General features: G+C 42.6%; 2 protein-coding genes across 3 annotated transcripts in view; both read right to left on the bottom strand.

The window, feature by feature from the left end:
- LOC114053136 (E3 ubiquitin-protein ligase RNF113A-like) overlaps nt 1-1,272 on the bottom strand; it is a 14,016-nt gene extending 12,744 nt beyond the window's left edge. The window contains exons 1-2 of the mRNA XM_027876043.1: nt 399-1,272; nt 167-289 (exon numbers count right to left, since the gene is read on the bottom strand). Coding sequence (XP_027731844.1) covers nt 167-289; nt 399-1,272 — 997 coding nt within the window. The remainder of the gene's footprint in view (nt 1-166; nt 290-398) is intronic.
- SLC9A9 (solute carrier family 9 member A9) overlaps nt 1-24,704 on the bottom strand; it is a 736,009-nt gene that overhangs the window by 25,247 nt on the left and 686,058 nt on the right. The gene's annotated exons all lie outside the window — the stretch shown is intronic.

Consider the following 24,704-nt stretch of genomic DNA (forward strand, 5'->3'; position numbering starts at 1 on the left):
ATCCATCCATCCATCCATCCATCCATCCATCCATCCATCCATCCATCTATATATCCATCTATATCCAGCCATCTACATATCCATCCATCCATCCATCCACCCACCCACCCACATGCATATGTGTCTCTGCAGGATGTGCCAAAAGTAGCAAAGCTTCAAAGCGCACTAAGACTCTCGGGTCCCCGTGTGCGTATCCACACACTGTACATACGCGTGCCGCGGCTCAGCGTCCGCGCACAGCGCGTCCCCGCAGTCTTAGTGCCCTCGTAAGCCGGAGCTCCCCGGGGCCCTGCAGACGGACGGAGGAGACACAAGGCTATCTGAGGGTCAAGGCAGGAGGTCTCTGAGGCCAGCAGCCCAGAGCTCTTTATTGGCACGGCTCCGCGGGGTCTAGGCGCTGGGGGTGGCGCCGTCGGGGGGCTCCTCGTGGTCGGCCCCGAGGCCCCGGGCGCGGTTGAAGACGCCGTGGGTGGGGCGCCCGCACACGGGGCAGCCCGGGGAGGTGCGGTGGTGGCGCAGGGCGCAGGCCCCGCAGAAGCAGTGGCCGCACGGGGCGGCCACGGGGCTGCGGAAGGGCAGGCAGCACAGGCGGCAGCGGCGGGAATGGCGGCCGGGCGCGGCGGCGTCGCGGCCCAGCTCGTAGGCGGCGGCGTCGGGGGCGCCGTAGCGGCCCTCGCGCACCTCGCGCTCGATCTGCCAGCCCGGCTTGTAGTCGGAGCGGTCGTGCAGGAACTTGCAGCTGTCGCCGAAGCCGCAGAAGCCGGTCTCCTTGTAGTCCTTGCACACGTCGGGCTGGTAGTCCCAGCGCACGGTGGCGCGCAGGTGCTCGGGGGCGCGCAGGGGCCCCCTGCGGCCCCGGGGCCGGGCCGGGCGGGCCGCGTCCGCCTCGCGGCCGGCCGTGGCGCCCATGTCCTCGGGCCCGGCCGGCTTGGCCGAACGGCTGGACGGGTAGAGCACGGCCAGGCCCGGGGCGCGGCCTTGGTCGTCGCGGCCCCCGCCGCGCCCGCCGCGCCCGCCGCTCCCGCCGCGCCCGCCGCTCTTCTGGACCATGGGGTTGGGGGCGGCCCGCTTCTTGTCCGGCCGCACCACGGCCGGGCCCTCGTCGCTGCTGCTGCTGCTGCTGCTGCTGCTGCTGCCGCCGTCGGGCCGCTCCTCCCCGGCCCGGCGTCTCCGGCGGCGGCCCGACGGCGGCGGGCGGCCCAACTTCCTGAAGAGGAAGGGGCCGAGCGGCCCCGACGGCGAGGGCGAGGACGACGGCCCATCCTCGGCCATGGCGGAGAGCGGGGGAGGGTCCGCGGAGCTCGGGTTCGGGTCCGGTCCGGGTCGGCGCCCCAGGGGTTAGGAGGCGATCCCGGCCCCGCCCTGGCGACTTAGGTCTGAGCCTAGGGAACGACGGTGTGGGCGTGAGGTCACGAGGTCCTAGCCTGGGGGGAGGGGGGGAGTAAGGGAGCTGAGGATACTGATAATGATAATATGATATACTATAATATAATAATATAATAATAACTCGCAATTCTGTAGCGCTTCAGGGGATATGTGGATCAGTGTAGGAATGAACACACGTATTCCTACACACAGGAAAGAGATGCCTATATCCATTCATATGCTCATAATTGTATATATGAATATGTATGCACTAATATCCATGCATGTGTATATCTGTATATACGTACATACATCATTGCTTCAAGTGTTACATATATACATATATCCACGTGAGCGTATGTGGGGGAGGAAGAGACAGAGACAGAGACAGCCCGTTTGATCATCATAACCACCCTGGAAAGGAGGTACAGCTGTTTTCGTCCCCGTTTTACAGATGAGGAATCTGAGGCAGACTTCACCTCGCCTGATCTGCCGACACCCAGTGGACGTTTGAGGCAAGATTCTAACCCTCACCACCTAGCTCTTTCTAACGTTGGCAACAACAAAGAATAAAAGGTAACATTTATATAGGGGCTTCCTGCTGTGGGGTCTGGGAAGCTTGCTCTAATAATTACAGCTAGCATTTATGTGCCTTTTCAGTGTCCTGGACCCCTTGGGTAGGCTGTGAATCCTATGGAGTTCTCAGAATAATGTTTTTAAAATATATAATATAAAATATACGGGATTATGTAGAATAAAATATACGGGATTATATAAAATAAAACATACAGGATTCCAAAGGAACCTAATTATATTGAAATTACAGCAGATCTGTAGTCATATGAAAAAATGCTCTACATCACTATTGATTGGAGAAATGCAAATCAAAACAACTCCGAGGTACCACATCACACCTATCAGATTGGCTAACATGACAAAACAGGAAAATGATAAATGCTGGAGAAGGTGTGGGAAAAGTGGACCGCTAATGCATTGTTGGTGGAGTTGTGAACTGATCCAACCATTCTGGAGAGAAATTTGGAACTATGCCCAAAGGGCTATAAAAATGTACCCACCCTTTGACCCAGCAATAGCACTTCTAGGGCTGTATCCCAAAGAGATCATACAAATGGGAAAAGGACCCACATGTACAAAAATATTCCTAGCAGCTCTTTTTGTGGTGGCAAAGGATTGGAAATTGAGAAGATGCCCATCAGTTGGGGAATGGCTGAGCAAGCTGTGGTATATGAATGTAATGGAATACTGTTGTGCTCTAAGAAATGATGAGCAGGCAGACTTCAGAAAAACCTGCAAAGACTCGTATGGACTGATGCTGAGTGAAGTGAGTAGAACCAGGAGAATGTTGTTCACAGTAACAGCTACGTTGTGCAATGATTGACTTTGGTAGACCCATCTCATCTTAGCAATGCAAGGATCCAAGACAAAAGGACTCGTGATGGAAAATAACTGTCTACATCCAGAAAAAGAACTGTGGAATCTGAAACACATTCTTTGCTCTCTCTCTTGTCTTTTTCTTTTACTTTTTCTTTTGTTTCTTCTTTCTTGTAGTTTCTTCCATCAGTTTTAATCTTCTTTACAACATGACTAATGTAAAAATCGATTCAATATGAATGTGTATGTAGAGCCCATGTCAAATTGCATGCAGTCTTGGGGTAGGGGGAGGGGAGAGATGGGGAGAAAATTGGGAACTCAAAATCTTATGGAAGCGAATGCTGAAAACCAAAAATGAATAAATAGATAAATAAAAGAAATTCACTTAGAATGCTGAAAAACAAAGATAGGTTTAAGGATCCCAGGTTAGAGAGCCCTTGATTATAGCCCTCTTAAGATTTGCAAAATACTTTATGTAGGGTGTCTTATTTGATCTTCACAACAATTGTCCCCATTTTAGGGAAAAAAAAGCTCTTTGAGGCAAGGGCCATTGTTATTACCATTTTACAGATGAGAAAACTGAGGTAGATTAAGTGACGGGGTGGTGGTGTCACACAGCTTGTAAGTATTTGAGGCAGATTTGAACTCATTTTCCTATCCACTGAGCTACTTAACTGCTTATGTAGAGTGAGTAATGAGGAATACGCGGTAAAGAAGAAAATCAAACCAGCCCCAACCAAAGAAATAATTCATTAGTTATAGCAATATTTGAAATAACTTCTTAAAAGGAAACCCACCAAAGACAAACATTTTCACACAGTCCTTAACAGGAGTATTTGAGAGATGCTCCCAAAATGTTCCCAATACTTTGTCCAATTATCCATCTTAACAAATGATAATTGACAGCCCTGGCCATTTTCTTCTGCATCTGCTCTGGTTCCAGATCTCTCAGCCCTTTGCTTCGAAGACTGATATAAACAGTTTAAATCATGACGTTGTCCTAGTGAAGGCGGCGGCTGGGATATGGTACAGAGAGCTGGTCTCCCGTTTAACTTTGAATTCTCACACAAACTGGCTGTGTGACCTCAAGCAAGTGACTTCACCCCTGAGTGCTCTAAGCATCTTTGTTCTGTAAATTACGGAGAAGATGCCAGCTTGCAATGGTATTTCCTGGGATTTCCCAATATGAGTGAAATCCTAGTCCTAGTACCTATCTGTATTCTAGTAAAATATTTCAAAAATGTGCTATTGGGTTGGGATGGGGGAACAAAACCATTGTGGATTGGAGAGAGAACTACTTCATGATTCTAAAAAAATACTGATTAGGAAAAGGTTGGGAAGCCCTTGGCTTCTTGTATTTTAAGTGCCTGACCCAGTGCCTGGCACATAATAGGCCCTTAATCAATCGCTTGTCCTTCCGTGGGCCTTTTGCTTTTGTTGAGAAAAGGCAGCAATGAAGAGGTACATTTTGCAGACACATCCTCTACTGGGGATCCTGAGATCTAAATAACTGGAGAGTCACTTCTAACTTGTGTCTGATGCTCAAACTAGTGGGTTTTCCCCAGAAAGTCTCAACATTCTTCTAAATGCACATTAACTTAAGTGAAAAATCTCCTATTGCATATTCCAGCTTCTACCAAGCAGAGCCTCTCTGGGAAAAGGGCTAAGATTGGTTTGTTTTCGTTCCCCCAAGGGTAAGCCAAATACTTTTAATGTGTGGGGGAGTGGACGTTAGCTATGTTGCTGACCATGCATAACAACAGGAGAAATGGAACATTTCTCACTGAATGGAATTGTTATGAGTGACGGGCCAGCCAAGGAAAATCACTTTCAAACTTTCTTGTTTGTTTAAATGCTTTGATTATGATGATTGTAATTCTATCTCCATGTAAAGGAGTAAATTAAAATAAAAGAAAAAAAAACAGCCCACAAAGCTAAACCTGATACTTCTGTGAGTAAGGAAAACCAAAGAAAATATCACACTTTATAAAATCCCAACGCCCCCAGGTTTCCTGGTGTTGCTGTGGGAAAATAAAAATACATTGTGAGTCCTGCTGGTTTGTATTTTAAGGGCCCAGTCAGTCTTCCCTTTTAGATGTGCTTCAAAATGCTTGGCGAGGCTGTAGGTCAACCTAAAAGCATTAGGAAATGAGTGGGAGCTTGACCCCGAACTTTGGGATTTCTTGCTTTGTGGCTATGGCAGAGTCCCGGGAGGGTTCCCTTAGGCTAATGGGATCTTTGCAGACAAGCACTGGCTATTACAGGAGGCATATAACTTAACCAGATGCTTTCCAAGCAATAATGGCTGAAGCCTGTGGCTGCCTCCTAACAGATACGGTTTTTGTTTTTTTTTAAGCGGGAATGGGGTCATCATTGACATCTATAGAATTGCACGTATAATTATTTCAACCTCTCAGACTATGAACAAGATTGTATGTGATTGTAAAAAGATGCCATCATCAGACGAAATAAATATGAGGCAGTTGAGATAGGAGGTAGGAGGACTGCAGAGAATTCTGGGAAGAGCTTTATGAAATAATGCAAAGTGAAAAAAAGAAACAGAAAAATGGAATAATAATGCTTATGATCATGAAGAAAAGGGAATGAAGATGAGGGTCCATCAAATCCTAATGTGGGTTTGTTAGAATAACCCTAACCCTAACCTGGTGAACTTAAACACTTCTTTTTTCGTGTTTCAGAATAATTGGCTTCCTTTGTAATACCATATGTTATTCCATACATTTAAATGTTCATTCATGTGTGTTAAGGTTCAAATGAGTTTAATAAAAAAAAACAACCCATAGTAAATTAATAGAGCTGACCACTGACTACACTGTATTCTAAGGGAAACACAAATATACTGCATGAGCTCCTGACTGCCCTTCCAGGGGATACAAAGGTCAGAGTGTTATACAACACAGCATTGAAGACGGCAAGGACAAATCTTAGACTACACAGCTGAGCAGCTGTGTTTATAGCAATAAGCTCAGAGGTGCCTTCAACTTCCTGACTCTCATGACTCTCCCAAGAGTTGGGCTAGACTGACCAGGGTTTGCCAGCACTGAAGGCAGTATGAAAGTAGCCTAAACACTTGGTTTAACCCAAAAAGATGTGGGGAAGTCCCGATTTCCAGTCTTGCACAGTGTCATCAAGGGCCCTTTATTGTGATTATTGCCAACATACAGGCCTGGCTCTGTAGAGGATGTCCCAAAAGTATTAGTGCAGGTTAAAGCTTTAGATGCCTGTATAAAATTGTTAACTCTGAGACTGTAAGTGGTATGTCTTTGGGGGACAGAGTCTCAAAAATAGCAATTAGGATATAAAAGACCCTTCTGGGGATAGATACAGGCTCTGGAGTAAGTGTACCAATAATGCTTCCCTTTTGGCAATGGGAATCTAGGTTTTCCCAGAAGTTAACAGCATTTGGAAGGTATAGGGCCATTGGTAAATGATTACTACTCCTGGGATAGCTCACAGGGATCAATGATGACAATTAGAGCTTTTTATGTTCACCAAAACAAAGGAGGGTCTCTGGGGACAGCTTGTTACAGCTAAGTCAAACCACTAAGGTCATGTCTCCACTGCCTTCCCTGAAACCTGTACGGAGACAGCTTAGGACTCTGAACCAGAGAGTCCTAGGGATAGGAATTTCTGCCAGACCCCCAGCCCTGATTCCATCTTGGCGTCTGCCACCATTGACTAGAGAAGCAATCCTGTGGGGAAGGGACCAGCTGTCCTCATCAATTGCCAAACCAACTTTTACCTGTCAGGCAGACAAACCATCCTAGCCTGCTGTAGTAGCAAGGTCCTCCTGAGGAAGAGATAGGAAGTGTCTCCTGTCTGTGCAAGTCAAGCTACTACCATTACCTCTACCATTATCTCTTCTCAAACCCTCAGGACCCTGAACCCAGGAGGAGGGCCCCCAAGACCATGGGCCCTACCTCTAGCCTTGTCCCTGCAGCCATCACTGAGGGGAGAAATCACTGTGAAGAAGGAATCTACCTTCTTCCACACCACCAACTTCAACTCCTGGAGCAATTGCCATTGATGGGTAGGTAAAGCCAAGAGCCCTGGGAATGGCAACATCTTTTTTCCCTCTCACCCCCTCCCAATTGCCTGTCTTGCTTCTCACTGAGCCCTCATAGCCATTACCCTGGGAAGGGACCCTTTGGAAATGTAGCCTGGCCATTGCTTCTGCAGGCGCTGTAGCCAAAACTACTAAAAACCCAGCGGGGAAAGTTCTCACCACCAGGGTCTTTGGCACTGAAATAGTCCAACATCAGAAACTATTATGGTTTTTCTCAGTAGAAATGACACGAAAGATCATGCATTACCATCTGCTTTGCTGCTGTACCCTAAGGACCATGAGACCTTTCTATCTGACTTGCAGCTGAAAACTTCCATATGGGTTGTCTTCCACATTACGATGTGAGCTCTTGGAGAGCTGGGACTTTATTACTTTTCTATTTGTTTCCTTAGTGCTTAGCACAGTGTTTTGCACAAAGTTAAGTGCTTAATTAATGCTAAATTCTTTCTTTCTAGGTTGCCTCTTTATATCCACCACAGATCAATGACTGGAAACCAGTTGATGACTGCTGAAAAGACCAGGTAGAGTGGTTAAGGTTTGGGAGCTAAGGTTCCTCCTCTTTAGACAGATGGTTCATTTAGGATGGGCGGGGACAGTGTGAGCTGTCTAGAGTGGATCTGTTCCATGGACAAAAAGTCATGCAATTCACTGCCTCCCCAGACAAGTGACCTACAAGAGATCTAGGGCCAGCTACATTGCCTCTGGATATTTTTCGCTTCCCACTTCCCTTCCCCTCTCTTTTCCCCCTTCTTCTCTCATTTTATTTAATTTTGGGAGATAGTTTTGTTTTTCTTGTTGTTTTTAGCTTTTCATCTCTGAAGGTTTTGGAAAGAGCTAAGAATTAAAACCTTTCTAACATGACAGGGTTAGTCCATGTATCACGGATTAAATGAAGTCATGAGGCTCTCAGTTGGTGATGAGTTTCTGCCAGCCTAATGGAGAGGGTGGGCCAGGGCCATCACCCGAGTCTAATCCTGCCCAGCATTTATGATTTTGGCATCAGTTAATTTGGGTGTGCTCTTGGAAGAGGCCAGCAGTGGAATGAGGCCTCTGAGCAGGTGCCCAAGCAAAATGGAAGGCTAATTGGAATCAAAAGACTGGAAGAAATGCACCTCCCCACTCTAGGGTACTTGTCTATTCATAGCATTGTAGATGTAGAGCTTAGAGGCAGCTTTGTGGTGATTAGAGCACTCAGCCTGGAATCAGGAAGATGAGTTCAAATGTGACCTTAGACATTTACTAGCCATGTGACCCTGGATAAGTCACTAAACCTCTGTTTGCCTCAGTTGCCTTAACTGTAAAATAGGGATAATAACAATATATGCCTTGTAGGGTTAGGTAGAGTTAGATCAAATGGGATAATATTTGTAAAGCACTTAGCACAGCGCCTGACACATAGTAGGTGTTTAATAAAGACTTATTCCCTTCCTTCTCCTCTCATCCCTCACCTTAAAGGGGCCTCAGATGCCATTTTACAGATGAGGAAGCTGAGGTCTATAGTATACCAGTTAAGTGATTTGCCTATGGTTATGCATGTAGGGATTGTCAGAGGTAGGTCTTGGATTTCTCAGTCCACTTTCTTTCCTCTGTACTGTGTTGGTCCCAACCCCTTGCTTTCCTGCAGTGGGGATATCTCAGTCATCTGGGCCAGAGGCAACTAGAGTATGGTGTAATGGATACTGAATTAAATCATATCTGAGTGCCAGAGTCACCTGGATTAAGGCACTTGGAGTCCATGTGGATCGGTGGTAAGCTGAAGAGCATCAGAAGAGAGAAGGACTTGAGTCTGTGACATTCAGTAATCAGATGAAGGAAGTGGGAATGTTTAGCCTAGAGAAGATGAAGAGAAACATGATAGCTGTTTGCAAGTATTTGGAGGGCTGTTATATTGAAGAGGGCAGCTAGGTGGCAAAGTGGATAGAGTACTGGCCCTGGGGTCAGGAAGACTCATCTTTGTGAGTTCAAATCTGGCCTCAGACAGTTACTAGCTGTGTGACCTGGGGTAAGTCATGTAAGCCTGTTTGCCCTAGTTTCCTCATCTGTAAAATGAGGAGGAGGAAATGGCAAACTACTCCAGTATCTTTGCCAAGAAAACCCCAAATGAGGTCACAAAGACTCAGGCACGACTGAAACAACTAAATAATAACAACAACAACATATCAAAGAGGGTGGGACTTGTTTCACTTAGGCCAAAAGGCTGAAGAGCAATGGGTGGAAACTGCAAAGATTTAGGCTTGACATCAGAAAAAAAACCCAAACCTAATACCTAGATATCCTTGTGTGGAATGGGCTGTCTTCAGGGTTAATACTTTCACCCTTGTTGGAAATCCGGAGGCTGAATGACCACTCCTTAGGTATACTATGGTGGGGATTCTTTCTCAGGTTCCAGTAAGATGACAAGTGAGGTCCTTTCCAATTCTAAATTATGTGATTCTGTAATTTTGCTTTTCTGGATCTCAGTTTCTTTATCTGTAAAATGAGAGGGTTGGACCAGATGATTGCCAAGGTCCTTTCTAGCTCTAACATTCTATTCATAATGAATATTCAGCATTTATGAAATGGCAATGGGGAGAGAACATTGGCTTCCTGTGGCCTGGGAGTAGAGAAGTCTGTAATATAATACTTTAAGGAGATGCAGATGCCTTAGGGTTAGCTTTTGGGAAGCCATGAGTTTGTCTTTACTGTCTTCTCCCCCGTGAGATTCACCTTCTTCCTTCCCCTTCTTGTCTTTGCCCCATTCCTCCACTGGGTCCCACTTCAATAGAGAAGCAAAGCAGGGCATTTAGGAATAGAAAAATCACTTGATTTGAATGACAAAAACCCAGAATATCATGGCCTTTTATGAAGATAGTTACTACAGGGCAATTTTCTACATGGATGAGGATTGATCTCAGTTGTGAAAGATGAGATACGTGATTCTGAAACCCAATCTTCAGAGCACATTGTCCTCGCTCAGACACTCTTGGGATTAAGTTGTGACATGGACTCTAAGTAGTAAAATGACTGATTTTAGACCACATAAAATTCTGAGGGAAACAGAAACATGCCACATGAGCTCCCTAGATGGAAAGCAACCAGGACCACAACACTAGGAAGACAGGATGGGAAGATCCTATATCACCACAATGGAAATGTTGCTTGGATCTGCTTGACCATCCACTTCCTGACTTGCACATAACCCTGAGATTCTCACAACAATTGGGTTGGTCCAATAAGACATTGCCAGCTACCAAGGCGTGCAAAACTAGCTTAAATACATGCTTCTTCTCTAGACACAGAGAAGTCTCAACCTCATCCCTAGGGCTTTCCCATAAAGAACTGGCCCCATACCAAAAAAGTCATGTAGGGAAATGAAGTAATTGCCAAGATTATCTTTAGGCTTGCTGGGAGCAATTGGAGATTTTTGAGTGGGGTTGGGTGACATGATCAGATCAGTATTTCCAGGATATCAGTCAGTAGCTGAATGGAAGATAGATTGGAGAAAGGAGAAGAGAAATTGGAAGCAGGGAGGTCAATTAGGATGTCATTGTGTTACTCAAGATTCTAGAATATAAAAAGTCATGAGGGCCCAGACTCGGGTAATTTTGTGGGTGGTGAAAAGGAGATGAAAGAAAGAGATGTTTACTAGACTTGGTAACTGATTGGGTGTTGGGGTTGAGGGAAAGGGTTGAGTCTAGGATGACGTCTAGGCTGTAAACCTGTGTGACTGGAAGAATGATGGAGCTGTGAATAGAAATGGGGAAGGTCAGAGGCAGAAAAAATGAAGTGGGTCCTATTCTGGACATGTTGAGTTTGATGTGCTCAGGAGACATCTGGATGGAGATGTCCAGCAGATAGTAGTGCAAGCCTGTGAGTGCAAGAGTGAGATTAGAGGTGGATAAAGAGATATATCCAGGCTAATCCTCTAAGGGCATTTATTTATTTATTTACATATGGCATTTTATTTCCCTCCCTAATTACATATTTTAAAAATTTAATTAATTTATTTTTAGTTTTCCACATTTACTTCCATAAACTTTTGAGTTTTAAATTTTCTCCCCTTCCCTCCCCAAGACGGCGTACAATCTGATATAGGCTATACATATACATTCCTATTAAACATATTTTCACATTAGTCATGTTGTAGAGAAGAATTAGAACCAATAGGAAGAACCACAAGAAAGAAGAAACAAAACAAAACAGAAGAAAAAAAAGAGCAAATAGTATGCTTCCATCTGCATTCATACTCCATAGTTCTTTCTCTGGATGTGGACAGCATTTTCCATCATGAGTCTTTTGGAATTGTCTTAGATCATCACATTGCTGAGAAGAGCTAAGTCTATCAAAGTCAGTCATCACACAATGTGACTGTTACTGTGTACAATGTTCTCTTGGTTCTGCTCACTTCACTCAGCAGCTGTCCATAGAAATCTTTCCAGGTTTCTCTGAAGTCTGCTTGCTCATCATTTCTTATAGCACAATAGTATTCCATTACATTCATATACTACAACTTGTTTAGCCATTCCCCAATTGATGGGCATCCCCTCAATTTCCAATTCTTTGCCACCACAAAAAGAGCTGCTATAAATGTTTTTGTACATGTGGGTCCTTTTCACATTTTTATGATCTCTTTGGGATACAGCCCTAGAAGTGCTATTGCTGGGTCAAAGGGTATGCACATTTTAATAGCCCTTTGGGCATAGTTCCAAATTGCTCTCCAAAATGGTCGGTCAGTTCACAACTCCACCAACAATGGATTAGTGTTCCAATTTTCCCACATCTCTTCCAACATTTATCATTTTCCTGTTTTATCATGTTAGCCAATCTGATAGATGTGATGTGGTACCTCAGAGTTATTTTGATTTGCATTTCTCTAATCAATAGTGATTTAGAGCATTTTTTCATGTGACTATATATGGCTTTAATTTCTTCATCGGAAAACTGAAGGGCATTTATTTTATTTTTTAAAGGGCATTTATTTTTGAAAAATAAAAGGGGGGGGGGCGGTCTGGACAACCCAAAGTAATGAAACTGTGATGGTAGAATTGCAGCTGTTATATTTGAGCAGGGGCAAGTTCTGTACCCTCACAAATCACACTACCTAATAATGCATTTTTACCCCTTGTCCTGTTCAGTTCTCGTAGCATTTCTGTGAGGTCAGTTATGAAAGTGAGATAATCATTTTATAGCTAAGAAAATGAGGTTCAGAAAGTTCAGGTGATTTACTCCAGGTCACATAGCTGGATAAGTGGGAGAATCTGAGTTCCAGCTCAGGACTGACTCTAAGACTCCATGTTTGGGGGCAGCTAGGTGGTGCAGTGGATAGAGCACCGGCCCTGAAGTCAGGAGGTCCTGAGTTCAAATCCAGCCTCAGATCAAACACTTGACACTTAACTAGCTGTGTGACTCTAGGCAAGTCACTTAACCCCAATTGCCTAAAAAAACCAAACCAAAACAAAAAATGCCCCAAACAAACCAAGACTCCATGTTCAATATCTCCCCTGTCCTGTACTGTTCCATAATCCCTTCTGTTCATAAAACTGTCTTCATGGATATGCTCAAATTTCTCTGCCTCTGTCTGTTTCTCTGTGTCTGTTTTTCTCACACACCCACCCATACCCATACCCTTCAAATACCCAAAAGGTTGTATTAGATCTGATTCAGAAAGGAAGAGGATAAAAAACAAAACAAAACAAAACAAAACAAAACCAAAAAAACTTGACCATGACAGATCCTGACAAGTGAGGAGACACTGTGGAAAGGAATAGCAATCTTGCCCCAACTATGGAACATTAAGGAAGATGCCAAATGGAAACTTTAGCATTTTTTCATGGAGGAAAGAAAGGTTAGTCACATTTGTAATTCAGAAATGCAAATGAAAACAACTTTGAGGTTCCACCTTAAAGAAGACTAAAGGGAAAGTTGACAGACATTAAAGGGGCTGCAGGAAAACAAGGACACATACACTGTTGGTGGAACTGAATTGTTTCTACTGTTCTGGAAAGCAATTTGAAACTGTGCCCAAGAATCTACTCAACTGTCCACACCCTGTGACTTAGCTATGCCGTTACTGTCCACACCCTGTGACTTAGCTATGCCGTTACTAGGCCAATATTCCAAAGAAATCAAAGAAAGCAGACAAGGATCTCCGCAGACATATCTCAGTTTATTGCACTTTGTTTTATTGTGCTTTGAAGATAATTGTGTTTTTAAATTTTTTTTATTTTTTTGGCAAATTGAAGGTTTGTGGCAACCCTGCATTGAGCATCAGCGCTATTTTCCCAACAGCATGTGCTCACATCATGTCTCTGTCACATTTTGGTATTTCTCACAATATTTCAAACTTTTTCATTATTGTTATATCTGTTATGGTGATCTGTGATCAGTGATCTTTGGTGTTACTATTGTAATTGTAATCACATTCATATAAGAAGACGAACTTAATAAATGCGCATGTTCTGACTCCTCCACCAACTGGCCTTTCCCCTATCTCTTTCCCTCTTCTCCAGCTCCCCTATTCCCTGAGACACAACAATATTGAAATTGGGCCAATTAATAACCCTACAATGGCCTTTAAGTATTCAGGTGAAAGAGTGATTCTGTATAGCAAACTTCATTGTTGTCTTCTTTTATTTTATTTATTATTATTATTTTTTGCCAGGCGATTGAGGGTAAGTGACTTGCCCAGAGTCACACAGCTAGTGAGTGTTATGTGTCCGAGGCTGGATTTGAACTCAGGTCCTCCTGACTCCAAGGCTGGTGCTCTATCCACTTCACCATCTAGCTGCCCCCCTGTTGTCTTATTTTAAACAATTGCTGCAGCCACCCCAGCCTTCTGCAACCACCACCTGATCAGTCAGCAGCCATCGACATCGAGGCAAGACCCTCCACCAGCAAAAAGATTATGACTTGCTGAAAGTTCAGATACTGGTTAGCATTTTTTAGCAATAAAGTATTTTTTAAAATTATGTACATTTTTCAGACATAACACTATTGCACATTTAGTAAACTACAGTATAGTGTAAACATAACTTTTATATGCACTGAGACACAAAGCATTTTGTGTGACTTGCTTTATTGTGGTAATCTGGAACTAAATCTGCAATATCTCCAAGGTATGCCTGTATGTAAAAATATTTGGAGCAGCTTTTTTAGTGATAGCCAAAGAATTAGAAACTTATAATAGTAATAATAATAATGATAAAAACAATAATAATATCAATGTTAATGACATACGTATTACTAATAATGGATTTATATAGCACCTACTGTGTGCCAGGCACTGCTTAGTGCTTTGTAGATATCTCATTTTATCCTCACAACAACCCTGGAAGGGAGGTGCTATTATTATCCCCATTTTATAGTTGAGGAAGCTGAGTGAACGGAGGTTAAGGGACTTGCCCAGGGTCACACAGCTAGTAAGTGTCTGAGGCTAGGTTTGAGCTCAGGTCTTCCTAACTCCAGACCCAGTGCTCTGTGCACTATGGTGCCACCTAGGGAAAGGTTAAACAGATTGTGGTACATGGTTATAATGGAATATTATTGTGATGGAAAAAGTGATAAAATGGACAATTTCAGAGGCAACTGGGAAGAACTTTATGATCTGACAGACAGCAAAGCGAGCAGCATGAGGAGAACAATCTATATAATGGTAAGAATGATATTGAGAGTGGGGCAGCTGGGTGGTGCAGTGGAAAGAGCACCAGCCCTGGAGTCAGGAGGACCCGAGTTCAAATCCAGCCTCAGACACATAAGACTTACTAGATGTGTGACTCTGGGCAAGTCACTTAACCCCAATTGCCTCATCAAAAAAAAAAAAAAAAAGAATGATATTGAGAAAAGCAATTGTGAAAGACTTTAGAACTCTAATCAATGCTATGATAATCACAATTCCAAAAGAATGAAGATAAAATATGCCACTTCGTGACAGAGACAGGTTGAACTTAAAATTCAGAGACATAAGGCTTTGTGGCAGTTTGTTTTACTAAGCTATGTAGATATGTGGACTTTATTTTTAATTGCTCACTGGGGTGTGGAGGGGATAGAAAGAAAGGAAAATTAATAAAAATTATTGCTAATTGAAAAGATGAAATAAAAAAAATTTAAAAAATGGAAATTCTGTTTTATTTCTTTAAAGGGGTCCTAGAGGAGGTGTCCATAGGGTTTTTTGACTGTTTACTCAGATGGCATTCTTTCAAATCCATTTGACATTACAAGATGCCACAACTCGGTAATACCACGATTTGGATGTCTCTGTGCTTTCTCCCCCCTTACTATTTTCAGCTTAGAAAAGGAAGAATCAGGAAATGTCATCCTCAAAGCTCTTGTATCCCAGCCAATTTACATGTAATATACATATGCAAGACTTGTTAAAGTAAGTACAGCTAGAGGGACCTGTCATAGCCACGCATCGCTGTGTGGGACATCTTCTCCCTTGTACGGATTCTTTATCCAACAAAGTTGTCCACCATCTTCTCAGTCTGTTCCTATTGCTGCCCTGCCGTAACAGAGTTGGCAGGGACTTTGGTTGGGGACTGAAGTGTAGCTTTATGCCTCAGTTCATCTAACAGGATGACAGAAAAATTTGCCTGTATCAAATCTGGCTTAGCTAATGCCCAGTGTAGCAATGAGATCAACACCCTGGGCAATTCCATACTCTCCCTCTTAGAGCATCATTTACTGGCTATCACACATGGTCACATTCTCACCGTGCTTAAGGTTGGTAGCTGTATCAAGGCAGGACAATAGGGTCCCATCTTTCCCCACACACCTTCCCCTCTTCTCAATTTCCCCATGACTGTAAAAGACACAACCACCCTTCCCGTCACCCCGGTTTGAAAGCTCAGTGTCATTCCTGACTCCTCATTTCCCCTGTCCCATATGTTCCAATCCATCACCAAATCTTATCATTTCTGACATTATGACATTTATTGCCAACATCATCAACATCACAGCCATCCCCCTAGTTCAGGCTCTCACACCTAGACTATTGTAATGGCCTCCAAATTTGTCTCCCTGCCTCAAGTCTCTCCCTATTCCAACCCATCTCCTCCACTGAGCTGCCAAAATGATCATGCCACCTCCCTGTTCAGTGATCCTCCAAGTGGCTCCCTGTCATCTATAGGATCAAATATAAAAGTCCCCTGCCATTTAGGGCCCTTCACCACTTGGCCCCTTCTTCTCACACTTCTCATGTGTACTCTATGGCTCAGTCACACTTGTCTGCACGCTGTACCTTGAACATGAAGCTGAATCTCCCACCTCTGCCTTTGCATTCACTGGCCATTTTTCATGCCTGGAATGCTCCCACCTCTTATATCTCTGCCTTCTTTCTCAAAAGTTGGCTTGCTATCTTCTGCAGTACATTTTGCCATCCCCAACCCCCCAAGTCACATGGGCCTTCTCTAAGCTTACCTTCCTTCTGCTTTGTATGTAACACATATGTACCTATTTATTTACATGTTGTCTCCTTTATTAGAATGTCCTTGAGGGCAGGTTCAATTTTTATGTTTTTTTTCCCCTTCCTTTCTTTATATCTCTAGGTCTTAGCACAGTGCCTGGCACATTAGTTATTGTTGTTTTAAAATTTATTTTATTTTCGATTCAGGGAACAAAATAAGCATTTCCATAACATAGTACAATAAAAAATGATGATTCCACATGAAAATGCAAATCTACCTTGTACAACTTGCTTTTCCCTCCAAATACACAACAAAGCTATGTAAATTTCTTTTTTCCTCCCTTTTTTTCTTTCGTCTCCCCTTGCCCCTAGAGATGGCTACCATTAGATATGAATAGGCATATATATGTATTGTTATTCTATACATTATTCTATACATACTTCTGTTTATCAGTTCTTTCTCTAGCTGCAGGTAGCTTCTCTCTTCATATGTCCTTTATTTTAATGTGTGTGTTTATAATAGTCAATTGCTCCTGAATCATTCAGTCATGTCTGATTCTTCCTGACCCCATATTTGGGGTTTTCTTGGCCAAGATACTGGAGTGGTTTGCTATTTCCTTCTCCAGCTCATTTTATAGATGAGGAAACTGGGATGAAGTGACTTGCCCAGGGTCGTACAAGCTAGTATATGTCTGAGGTTGGATTTGAACTCTTGTCCTCCTGACTATAGGCTTGGCACTCTGTCCACTGTGCTACCTAGCTGCCCCTCCTGGCCTGTAGCAGGTACTTACTCAATGCTTGCTGATTGATTGATAATAGCAATAACTGGCTATGTCATGTGCTGACCAGGTTTTTACATTGCCTGTGCTTGGTAGAGGGAGAAGTCTAGGACACAGGGGAAGTAGGCAGGGATGATATGAGGTAGTTTACATTATTTGGCCCCCATTGCATACTTCTGTGTATCTTCTATGCGAGTAAAGGATAAGGTTGGGCATAGGGCCTGGATCTGGGATATCACTAGATTAGAGAATGAGGAAACTCTTCCTACCAAGGCAGGTTGGCACCTTCTTGACATCTTACAGTCTTAGAGAATTGCCCAAATCATGAGAAATTAAGTGATTTGTTCTGGGTTAAAAAATCAGGATGTGCAGATGAAGGACTTGAAACTAGGTCCTCTGGCCTTCAAGGCCAGCTCATTATCCATTCTACAACTCTCTTTTAGAATAAAAGCAGAAACAAATATGTGAGTGTATCTAGGAGTTTCAGGTAGAAGAAGGGAGGTGTTGAGTCTAAAGAGATGTACTCTCATGGTCTGTCATAAACAATAACTATGTTTAATTTAGTACTCTAAAGTGTGCAAAGGGCTTTACACATATTATTTTATCCTCACAACAATCCTGTGCGGAAGGTACCGTTATCCCCATTTTACAGATGGAGAAACTGAGGCAAACAGTAGTTAAGTGACTTGTCCAGGGTCACACAGCTAGTAAGTGTTAGTGTCAGGTCTTCTTTTCCCCCACTCCAAGTCCAGTACTCTATTCATTGTACTGCCTGTCTTCCACTGGACCATCTTACTCAGTGATGGAAGATTAAGTTCATTCATTAAGGATTAATTAATTAAGGCATCTTGATTCAGATCCATACTTTGATGTAGTTCTGTGCCCTGCCTTCTAAGTAATACAGGACCCAACCATGAACCCCACGAGATGCCCACTCATGCTACTAGAACTGATTGATTGACTGTTCTCCCCAAAGATATGGCAGCTAAGGGTCACATAGAACAACAGTAGGGAAGATAGGAGAGGAAAACATCTCAGCTAAGTAAGAGTGTTCAATATTCTCAGATTCTTTGCTGTCTGATTTCTCCTTCTCTCAGATACACTGCACTGTGATTCACACAAGGCTTGAGCTGTCCTGTCCAGGATGACTGCAGGCAGTGTTGAGTTAGCTAGAAGATCCCCTCCTTCCCCAGTGGGTATGGGTGGGGCCCTCTGTTGCTCATGTTCAGGGCCCATCCCTGGAGAAATCCTTCCTTCCATTGCTGATTGTTACTCACACCAGGTACTTAATGTTAATTGACTGAAATGTGAGGCATTCTTACACTCTTAGAGATTCCATATTTTGGTGACTGCCTCGTAGGTCTCAGTTTCCTTATCTGTAAAATATGAGGAGACTGGACTAGATCATTTCTAGGGTCTCTGATAGCTTTTGACAACTTGTGATTCCATGCCAAACCTATGGCGTCAGAGCAGAAAGAACAAGTCAGGAGAGAAATCTATTCTCCTCCCCTGCCCCCTGGCTCTATCCCTTTTCTCACCATAATCTAAATCACATGTGGTCCAGGCAAGGCCGAGGCACCTGGGGACCAGGTGCACATGTCAGCTTCCTCCCCCTCCAACCACAGCCTCTGACTCCATTAGGCACAGATGAATGATGCCTCCACTGCAAATAATCAGTACGGGCTGCTGCCTACGTGGCCTAAACCAAGCCTGGATACAGATACTGGCTAATGTCACCTTGGTCCCATTAACTACAGACACCTATTCATGGGGTACAGGAGAGGAGAAAAGACCACAACCGGAACTCTGAAAATATAGTGAGGGCAGGGACAGGAAACAAATAGGGAGATACACTCTTTTTAGAAAAATGACTCTTCAAATGAAATGAAAACCTGAAACTGAAAAGTGTATCCATAGCAGGAAGCAGAGAACATGTGTATGAATGAATGGGCTCGTCCTATCCATCTTTGTTCCCGAGCATGTTTTTAAGGATATGCATATTAGATGCACTTCTCTCTCCATATATCTCTCCGCCTGTATCAATCCATAAATAAAATATACAGCTGCTATGCTAAAAGGTATTGCCTGTCTGCAAGATTCCCGCAGGTTAATTTCTCCTGCAGAGGGAACTGCCCTGGTTTACATTGACTTTCAATGACCTACTTGCATGCATGGATCCAGACCTGCTTTCTCACAAGTGGCCTGGCTTGTGTGTAGGCAGGTATTCCTTGTGCTTATATTATTTCTGTATTCCTCAAGCTCCTGGAGATCTGCAGAAAAAACCCGTATATAAAAAGTGCCTCCTTTGAGCCTATTTTTAGTTTGGAAACCTGACAGGAACAGACATTATAGAAAATGGTTTCCCAAAAAATTGAAAAAGGAAAAAAAAAGATGCATTTGTTTGTATTCTCCATCATTGTTATGTATTGGTATTAACATTTTAGTAATTGGGCATTGTCCTTCCCTTTACTTCAGGGCTTTTCCTTTCCCCCCATAAGAAAAGGAGTCTTTCAGAATGGATTTTCCCTCACAACTGGATATTAATGAGCGGGCTTTCTGTTGTTGAATATTATCTGATGGTGAAGTTGGTGCCTATGAATTTTGGTATGTTGCTGTCAATCTCAGCAGCTTATCTCAGTGTGGTTTGGACTCCTATGGGAAAGTCCTGAATAATGTGACACTGAGGTATTGGGTATTCTCAGAATGAAGAGTTGGTTTAATCACCATTATCAGATTAAAAAAATATAATTCCTGCAGCCCTTATTAATGCTGAAAAGTCTCATTTGCTGCTAATGGCCAGCATGTGGATGGCACTGCAGCCTTCAAGGTAAGATTTATAGTTAAGCCAAAGACTCAATGAGGGACCAGGGAATAAATGAAGAAAGAAATTTTTTTTCATAAATATTTTTTTTTACTTATATAAATCATTCTACTCTCTATGGTGATTTTTTCTGAAATAAAAAAGTAAAATAAATAAGAGATGATAGAAAATTAATTTATATAGAATGTTGCAGAATGTAATCACAGCAGAGAAAACTGTTCAGTGTATTGAGAATTATTTTGCTTCTTGTAAACTAGATTACAAAAAGTTGGATAAAAAAAATCAATGAACTATTATTTATGTTCCATTTAATCTAGGTGTTTTAATAACATCTATCTGACCAGCTTTGGTATTGATTTCCATTGCCTAGGGATACATTTAGCAAAAAACCAAAAAACCCAAAACCAAAACAAAACCCAATAACTACCCTCTTGCCAACTTGCTTTTGCTTTCTGCTAGAATGGACACACTGCATTATTATTATTAACATTATCATTATTTTTACTAGAAATGCATAATCCTGATATGCATCTGTGTCTTTCACCTGATTTCCCAAAATAGCTCAAAACTCAAATCTCTACCCAGTGTTTCAAAGCTCAATAGAAATGATGCTCCCAACATACAGCAATGGGGATAAGTTTGCAATAACAGTAAGAGAAACCTAGCTGAGCAGAATGGTTTGCCTCAGGCAAAAATCAGAATTTCCGGTTCCTCCTCCACATTAGCATTTTCCTAGTGAGTCAACTGTGTTCTAACTGGGCCACTGAAATGATAAGCAAGGGAAGGAATTAGCATACAAAGGAAAGAATGAGAGAAAACCTCTATGATACTAGAAAACCAACAGATCTGTGCAGGGAATAAATATGGCAGTGTTTATAATATCATGATTATGAATATTCCAATGGATAAATTCCAAACTAACCTTTAGGATTTAGGACCACCTTTAAAATCAGGGATTTTAAAGAATTGGGTTACTGTACTGTATAGTCGTGGATTAGATGAAATCTAAGGTCCCTGATGACTCACATATAGGTCGAAGGGTTTTTAACCTGGGATCCATGAACTTTTTTTTTTTAAATACTTGGATAATTGCATTTTGAGGTAATTGGTTTCTTTTGTAATGTCATGTATTGTATTTTATGCCTTTAAAAACATTATTCTGAGAAGGGGTCCGTAGAAAAGGTCTGGTATAAAAAAAAGGTTATAAAACCTCTGGGCTAAAGGGGAAGAAATATTGGCTCTCAAAGGTGATAACCCATAGGTTCAAATGAGATAATCTATATGTAAAGTGCTTTGTAAACCTCAAGTGACTCTGTCAGTCCCATTCTATCTCATCATCCCCCTAGCGGGCTGCCTAACTCCCCACTTCCAGCATTACTACAAAGACTCCCTTTGGCATCTCTTTGTACCATGTCCATGTCAAATGTACCACTTTGGGAGGCCCAGGAAGAGTTGGGGGTGATTTATGGGTCATCCTGTGCTTAGATGCCAATTTCCCACTGCTCCTTCATGCAGGTCCATTGGGTTGCATTTTCTCTGACACTGAAACTCCCACCATTCTCCGTTGTACATTTCGCTGTGTGGGTCTTTTCATTATCATTTAGCGTACCTTGATTTTTGCATCTAGATCCCAGGGATATTCAACAAGGCTGTATTTCTCGGTGTGGCAGAGTTGCTGCTTTCCCCAATATCACTTAATGGTGGTGATGACCATTGGATCATATGGATTTTAGATCTAGAGATAGAAAAACTCTTGAAGACTGTCTAGCCCAATGAGCCCAGGGAAGATAAGTGACTTTCCCAAGATCACCCAGATCAGAGGTAGGGTTTGAACTCACATCCACTGACCCCAGAGCCAGTACTCTTTCCATTGTTCTCCCAGCAATGCTTCCTCAAACCATGGTGGCCTGTGAGTGTTTGGACAAGATAAGGGCAGTGGAGAGGAGGACAGCCATATTTTCCTTGGCTGGATCTGTGATTTGAACATTGTAGAGAATTCCTCGTATGGAAACTCCACCTATGCAAACCTCTGCATTTTACTGTCTTAGAGAGCTGTGTGGAGCATTAAGAGATTAAGGGACTTGCTCATGGTTACACAGACAATTTATGTGAGAGGCAGAACTCAAACCCAGTTCTTCCTGACTCCAGGGCAGGCCCACCTTTGCCTAGAACATAGCCATATTAATAAATGAATAAAAGCAACATTTTTCTGGACACAGGCAACCAGGAACTACCATGCTAACTCTTAAGGAAAAAGGAGGAAAGTTTTATATCTATCTATCTATCTATATATATATATACACATATGTATGTATATATATGCATGTATGTGTATATGTATACATACATACATACATATCCCAACAAAAGGCAGCAACTTGAGTTCCTTTGGGAAAAGCTCCCTCTGAAAAACATTTCTACGTACATGTATATAGTACTGTGTAAATCCATGCGTGTATATTTGCGCACATAGATATATTAACACATGTGCAATATGAATACATAGGTCTATATTCTATATAAATATGTAGAAAAAAAAATAATGCTCCCTCTTTCTTTCTCTATGTGTGTGTATCCCTGTACAGACATATACACATACATGCATACTGGGGGCACCATTTCTTTTTCTAGATATACATATGCATATACATATATACATCTATACATCAACATGTGCATTTGTATACATATGTGAACTGGGAGCAATTTCCTTTTCTATATATGTATATAGAGAATATACACATTCACACATGTTATATGCATGTATATGTGCACACATATACATATATGTACCAGGAGCATATTTCTGTTTCTATATATGTATATAGAGAATATACATATATTCATATATAAGTATAAATATACACACATACATATATATACATATGCATATGTACACACATACGAACTAGGAGTCCCATTTCTTTTTTTAGTTGATAAAAGTAGACTTGGAACACTCTGATTTCTTGCTGAGATCATGGACTTTGGTCATTTGGGCCAAACTTTCGAGGGGCCTCTTGCTTACAGCACAGTCCAATTTTGCACACACATTCAAGCATGACCTTAGAAGTAGGTGTTCAGAGGCTGTGCCGTGCTGACCACTGGGCCATCACTAGCTAAAGGTGCCCATTAAAGACCTTCAGGGACAATAGCTTTTTTGTTTATATGATCATGACCCATGTTTGCTTTGACTTCATTGTTTGATCATTCATAAAACTTTGCATTGATTTACAACAATTTCTTACTTCTTTAGGGAAGTGGGGGTAGAGCAGGGCAGGGAGGAAAGTAAAAGAGGGGGCAGCACAGTGGAGTGGAGATTCTGTTAGATTTGTAGTCAGAGGACCCAGGTTCAAATCCTGGGTCCGTCACTTACTCCTTCTGTGTTATCTTGGCTTGTCTAGGCTTCAGCTGTTGGACTGAATGGTCTTCTAAGGTCACTTCTGCCTACAACTCTGTGGTCGCATTTTTGAAAGGCTAGGAGGAAGACATGGATCACTTTCCTCTGTTTTGTTCTGCAGTTCTCTGCGTGTCCTCCCGGCCCCAAGATTTAAATTGTCATTTCTCTGTACGGCCGATAAGTTCTCTGTGACTCTGCATGGTGAAGCTCATGCTTCACCTAAACTGCAGTCCAAATGCTGCCGCTTGACAGATGCTGTTGTTTAAAAATAGATCTCAAAGTATTTCAGGATGCTCCTCTACAGCTGAACTATTTCCCTTTCTCATCCGGTCTATCCTCATGCTCCAGTCTGAACGAGAACATGGCACAGGACTCCATGGAATGGTGTTTTGTGTTTGTTCCTAAGGGGACCACAAGAGGCCACTTCTTAGCCCTTGGAGAATTCCAGGGACCTTCACACCAGCAGATTTCATGCAGAGGCTTGTTTCTGGAGTCCTTCTAATCCAGCTCCTCTGGATGAAATGTTGGAAAGTTTGGGGCAACCCTCTGTCAAGCAAGTCTATTGGAGCCATTTTTCCAATATCAGGTTCCCGCATCGTGTCTCTGTGCCACATTTTGGTAATTCTCACAATATTCCGGTTTTTTTCCATTGCTATCTGTTACGGTGATCTGAGATCAGCGATCTTTGATGTTACTATTGTAATTGCTTTGTTACACCCATGTAAGATGGCAGACTTAATTAATTCATGTTGTGAGTGTGTTCTAATTGTTCCACCCACTGGCCATTCCACCCCCCTCCATTTCCCTATTCCCTGAGACAAAACAATATTGAAATTAGGCCAATTAACAACCCTACAATGGCCTCTAAGTGTTCAGTGAAAGGAAGGGTCAATCTATAGGCAAACTTCATTGTGGTCTTATTTTAAGAAATTGTTAACGGCCACCCCAGCCTTGAGCAACCCTCACCCTGATCAGTCAGCAGCCATCAACATCGAGGCAAGACCCTCTACCAGCAAAATTATTATGACTTGCTGAAGGTTCAGATGATGGTTACTATTTTTTTTTTTAGAAATAAAGTATTTTTTAATTAAGGTATGTACCTTGTTTTTCAGACATAATACTACTGCTCACTTAATAGACTACAGTACAGTGTAAACATAACTTTTATATACACTGGGAAACCAAAAAAATTGTTATAACTCACTTTTTCACTCTATTCATTTTATTGTGGTGGTCTGGGACCAAACCCTCAATATCTCTGAGATATGCCTGTATAATCATCAAGCTAGCTAGAATTGGAGATTTGAATGAGGGAATCTGGAGAGTGTTCCAGTCAAACCTTTGAGAAGGAGAGTTAATTAGAAGAAGGAGGAAGATGCATAAAGCCAGTACCTGCATCTTGGCTTGGGTTTCCCCTTCACAACTCTCTCTCCCCCTACACACACACACACACACACACACACACACACACACACACACACACA

Source organism: Vombatus ursinus, unplaced genomic scaffold (assembly GCF_900497805.2).
Source record: "Vombatus ursinus unplaced genomic scaffold, bare-nosed wombat genome assembly UNPS02014810.1, whole genome shotgun sequence".
NCBI classification, from domain to species: Eukaryota; Metazoa; Chordata; class Mammalia; order Diprotodontia; family Vombatidae; genus Vombatus; species Vombatus ursinus.